The sequence below is a fragment of the Excalfactoria chinensis genome, chromosome 3, assembly GCF_039878825.1.
Source record: "Excalfactoria chinensis isolate bCotChi1 chromosome 3, bCotChi1.hap2, whole genome shotgun sequence".
NCBI lineage: Eukaryota > Metazoa > Chordata > Aves > Galliformes > Phasianidae > Excalfactoria > Excalfactoria chinensis.
Genome location: NC_092827.1, coordinates 9641797 through 9647084, shown reverse-complemented (window position 1 = coordinate 9647084; position 5288 = coordinate 9641797). Strand labels below are relative to the sequence as shown.

Below are 5288 nucleotides of genomic sequence, written 5' to 3'. Positions count from 1 at the left end.
GGGCCTCTCTGTCCTCCTGGAGCAACAACTCCTCTGCTGACATTGCAGCAAGAGAACCTGACTGGTCTTTGAGGGCCTCTCTCCCCCCTCTCAGGGAAAGCTCCAGCAGATAAGGCAGCTGCATTTCACAGCTGACCCTCAACACTCCTCTGCATGGAGCAGGTTTGGGTCACACTGCTGTGGATCAGCCTGATTTCATGCTTTCAGATGCTCTTAGCCCCCAAAAGCCAGAAGACCTTGGACAGAATCATCCCAAAAAGGAAATGCCAAATATGAACCCATTAATTACAAGAAGAAAAACAAAACAAAAACCTGTACAGCTTCATGTAACATCTATTTAGTTGGATACATAGAGGAATTTTATTTCTACCTCTGTGTGGCAAAGACTCCCTAAAGTAAAACAGGTGAATCTTCTACCTTTTAAATGTGGCTGGTGTGTACAGACTACTGGCTGTATCTTCCACAATAAAAGAATGAATGCTAAGGTGTTTTTTAAAGATTTTTATTGAAGAGTATTCATTAAGCTGTATCAGTCAGACTTACCCAATCTCACTACTATGTTAAAGGTGCAGTCAATCCAAACGTACGAAGGAGCATATTCTCTTCAGTCTAATCTGATTGAAGCCTTGTAAACTTTGCATGGGCACAACTCATGCAAAGTCCTACTGAAACAAGACACGTCAGCTACATTTTTAATGAAACCCAAGGCATCTGCATGTCTAGAAACAACAAGTTCAGCGTATGTGGAAACAGGAATACAGCTTGCACAACAAAGTGCATGTATTCATTGAACAGCAGTTACATTAAACTCAAAAAGTCAACTTCGTACTTCATAGCTAAACTGTATAGAGCTCAACAGTTCTGTTCATGGAAGCATTCAGTGCACAAGTCTTTGAATGGCACTCATGAGGCTTGATCATTACAGTATGAGATACCAATAAAACTGCTCCAGATTTCACCATGATGGCTCAAAAAGACAGATCTTAGTATTGGGTTCTATTTTTAATACCATTTCACAGGAAAAGCATTTCACCATCAACACTGTATGTTGTCCAGCATGATTAGAAGTAGCAGAACATGACAAATAGGCAATGTTTACCACAAAACACAGTTTTGTTTTATTTTTATTTCAGAACACGACTTTCTGAACAGATTTAGTCAGAAGTTACATTCACACTCTCAAACTCTTATTTCAGGTTCTTCTTGAATGTTTGTCCTTATTAAATAAAGATTATTTTAAAGCAGAATTCCAGCATAAATCACACCTCTATCAAACGTTCATAAGTGTTAAACTGTGTTCTCACAGCATCTCAGGTGAGAATTACAGTTCCAAATATGTATTGCATAGTTATCTGCATTTTTCTTATCAGATAATCCCACTGGCACTTATTTCAATAATCCAACCATCACTTCACTTATATCCCACAGCTTTCTCGCAACCAAGTCATCCATGGCTTTGGGCAGAAGTTCCTCCTCTTTGCAGTCCCCAAAATATTTCCCAGACACACCTTCAACATCAGGAGAAGAGGCCAAATAAATAGAAGTCTGGGCTCCTTCCAGAGGTGTTTTGAAGAAAGCCCATGACACCAAATTGAACAGGGGTTTTGCCAATAAAGGAATATTCACATGTCTCCCTAAATTTGTTCTGACAATACCTGGATGAAGTGAATTAACAGTGACTCCCGTCCCTTCCAAACGACGGGCTAGCTCCCTTGCAAACAGTATGTTAGCCAGTTTACTCCGGCTGTAACAAAAGCTTTTATTGTAACTTATGTCACTGTTCAAGTCTTCAAAGTTGATTTCTCCGTACTTGTAAAGCTTTGAGGATACTACCACAATCCTGCTCGGAGCAGAATTTTTAAGGAGGCCCAGAAGAAGGTTGGTGAGCAAGAAGTGACCCAAGTGGTTTACACCAAATTGCATCTCAAAGCCATCCTCTGTCTTCATGTATGGACACTGGAATATCCCTGCATTATTTATCAGAACATCCAGCCTTGGCTCTTCCTTTAAATAGGAAAGAAAAAAATAATTTAGTTTTATAATAATCTGTCACGCAGAACATGCTATTATGCTTAATACTTCTCATAATACACTGTTAGAGCAAAATAATTTCACTTCCAGTTTTCTAAATGGTAACTTTCCAACAGTTTCTAAAGCACTACTGAAAAAAAATTAAACTACCACTATATATTTAACTCCAGCAGACTTCCAGTACATTGCAGTCTGTATTTACTTCTAATGTATACAGACAACACAATCACCTGTTACTCCAGGCCGATAATTTATCTTTGTGACACACTTGTTTTCCTCTAAAAAGTAACCTGTTTATTACACTTGCAAAAGCACATGCATTAATGCATGATAATAGTTTCTGACAAACCTCAGACATGGGCAAGGTACCTTAATACCCGAACAGTACCTGAACTCCGAGTTCAGTGCTTTCACCTATGTCTGACAAGAATGTGAAGGTACTGCAGGAATTCATGCTTGCATGACTCAGAAGCAAATGCACTTACTTAACAGAAAAAGCATGATGCGTGTCCTTTACTGCCAGTTCTTTACAAACAACGTGGAGCCAGCAGACAAAGATCAGTTTGGGTCACACTGATCATAAAAACAGAGAACGTGAAGATGAATTTGGTACTGTTTATTTTTATTCAACTGCCATTACCTGCAAAGATGCTCAGATTGGAAAATCCAATTTTGCACTTGTCATTCAGTTTAGTGATGCTGGCACCTGATCACGTACAACAGGCACGTCAGCCTTTGATTTCTGCAAGGCTGTTTCCCACAATTCCTGAGGCATTACCAAAGAGCATCAAACTCAATTCACTCAAAGGCACATAATTGTTTCTAGCACTAAGCAAGGATAGAACTAAAATTCTGACTTACTGCAGATCTTCTAACTAGCGTTGCTTTGTTTTATAAAACACTGTTCCATTAGCCTTTTGTAGCATCTGACGAGATAATTTATTTCACAAGAATTAACACTTCAAGAAGTTCCACTTGTGATATAATCTGAAGCTCATTTCATGGTTCTATGTAGCAAATATAAAATGGTTAGGCAGTGTGTTTCTTTTCTAGTATTTTGTATCATTTTGTGTACATGCATATTTTCCCAGTGAAGCAAGATTAGACAGACCTTATCACTGGATTCAAATGTACGAAGGAAAGATTACAGCGCTCCAGTACAGAACTTGGCTTTTTCAGATTATTAAATTTACAAAAGCTACTTTAAAGTCAATGCAACATTGTCCCTCTCAATTTTTATTTATCACAACAGCATCTGGACGTCTTTCAAGTACTTAACAAGCAGTTCTCCAGGCTGTACAACTCACTAAGCCTGGTTTCCTATGGCTTTGCATCTCATGGTGTGCACAGCCAGATGCTGTCAAATGAGTGTCTCAGCCAAAGCCTTTCATGGAGTGGAATGTATCTAGTGAAGGCTCTCAACTGAACTCTTCTATACATACTGCCATTGATAGGAAATGGTTTCAAACTAAAAAAGTGAACATTTACATTGGATATAATGAAGAAGTTTTTTACCATTATGATGGTGAGGCATTAGCAAAAGTTGCCCAGAGGTGATGGATGCCCCATCTCTGGAAGCACTCAAGGTCAGGCTGGACAGGGCTCTGAGCACTGATGGAGCTGTAGTGTCCCTGCTCATTGCAGGGGGTTTGGACTAGATGGCCTTTAAAGGTCCATTCCAACTCTTTATAAGGACTTTATAAGGAGCAGAATCGATTGACCTCAAGCTCAGCCTTCCAGGCCATCTGCAGAACTGTCATTATTCAAGACTATCCATCTACTAGACTTGGGTACTGCCGAGAGAGAGAATCTGAGGAGGAGGCAGCAGCACGGACACAGTTCTAAGTTGCTCACTCAAGAGCAGTAAGCTGTGAGAACAAGGCTGAGCGTTACGACCAACTGAAAACGTCACACACAGGTTGTTTCAGTGCAAAATAAATAAATAAATAAATAAAATAGAATGTTACACCCATTTTACAAACCAGCCACACCTCGCACCACCCCAACCCGGGTGCCGGCAGGAGAAAGGTGCCCGGCGCCAGGCGGGAGGCCCGCACGGTGCGGAAGGCCCGGCACAGGCCGCGGGCTGGGCCGTACCTGTAGGACGCGGTGGCAGAAGGCGCGCACGGAGCGCAGCGACGCCAGGTCCAGCTCTCGGACCACCAGCTCGCCGCCGCCCTCGGCCGCCTCCCGCTCGCCCAGCTCGGCTCGGATCTCGCGGGCCGCCCGCTCGGCCCGCGCGCGGTCGCGGCACCCCATAATGACGCGGGCCTTCATCCTCAGCAGCTCGGTGGCCGCCGCCCGGCCCAGCCCGCTGTTGGCCCCGGTGATAATCACCGTCTTGCCCCGCATGGAGGCCCCGGTTCCTGCTCCGCGGCGGGCCGCGGCCCGCAACCAGCGCCAGGCGGCTAGGAGCAGACCCCCGCCCAGCAGCGCCGCCGTCAGCGCCGCTGGAGCCATGGCAGCGGGCCGAGCGGCGCTCCGTCAGGCGCGGGCGCACGGCTGAGCCCGGAGCTGCGTGAGGCTGCGCCCGCCGCGCCGCATTGTGGGGAGTGTAGTCTGGAGCAGCTCGCTGCGGCGCCAAGCGGCCTGGAAACGAATAGCGGGGTCCCGAGGCAGGAGGGCCACGGAGTGCAGCCCTCGCTCCACGCAGGGCAGGGTCCTAACCCAAGCTACAAGCCCAGATAGTGCTCTCCCACCTAAATGCAGTCGGAGCCCAAAACTGGGCACAGCAACTGCACGGTTCCCTGCCTTTTCCCTCTTGTCCCTTGCCCTAAACAGCCCATCATACAATTTGTGCAGCCCCCAAATGGTCTTCACCCCAAATTTTTAATGCCCATAGTAAAGCTCCTTACCTTTTTAAATAAGAATTCCCCTTTGTTTGCATGGCATTCCAGGGAAAGAGGTTATTTCCTTGTCTAATACTAGCAGGTTTCACACCAGGAATAATAATAGAATTATAGAAACATCAAGATTGGAAAGACTGGTAAGATCATCTAGAACAACCATCAATCCATGCCTGTGACTGCTCTAGACCATGCCACTCAGAGGGACATCCACCTTTTTCTCGAACACCTCCAGTGGTGGTGGGTAACTTCTCTGCCTCCCTGAGCAGACTGTTTCAGTGCCTCACTACTCTTTCTGAGACAGTTTTCCTAATATCCAACTGGAACCTCCCCTGGTGAATCCTGAGGCCATTCTCCCTCATCTGCCGAGCTGGGCAGTGAAGTTGATACAGCAGAAGGAAGGGATGACTT

The 5288-nt window shown here is 45.0% G+C and overlaps 1 protein-coding gene across 1 annotated transcript; it reads right to left on the bottom strand.

The window, feature by feature from the left end:
• Positions 1-449: 449 nt before the first annotated feature.
• RDH14 (retinol dehydrogenase 14) lies at positions 450-4519 on the bottom strand. The gene is made up of 2 exons (XM_072333242.1): positions 4129-4519; positions 450-2004 (listed from the first exon to the last, which is right to left on the bottom strand). Exons 1-2 carry the CDS (start codon positions 4489-4491, stop codon positions 1387-1389), a joined length of 981 nt encoding a protein of 326 aa, XP_072189343.1. The 5' UTR covers positions 4492-4519; the 3' UTR covers positions 450-1386.
• Positions 4520-5288: the final 769 nt, after the last annotated feature.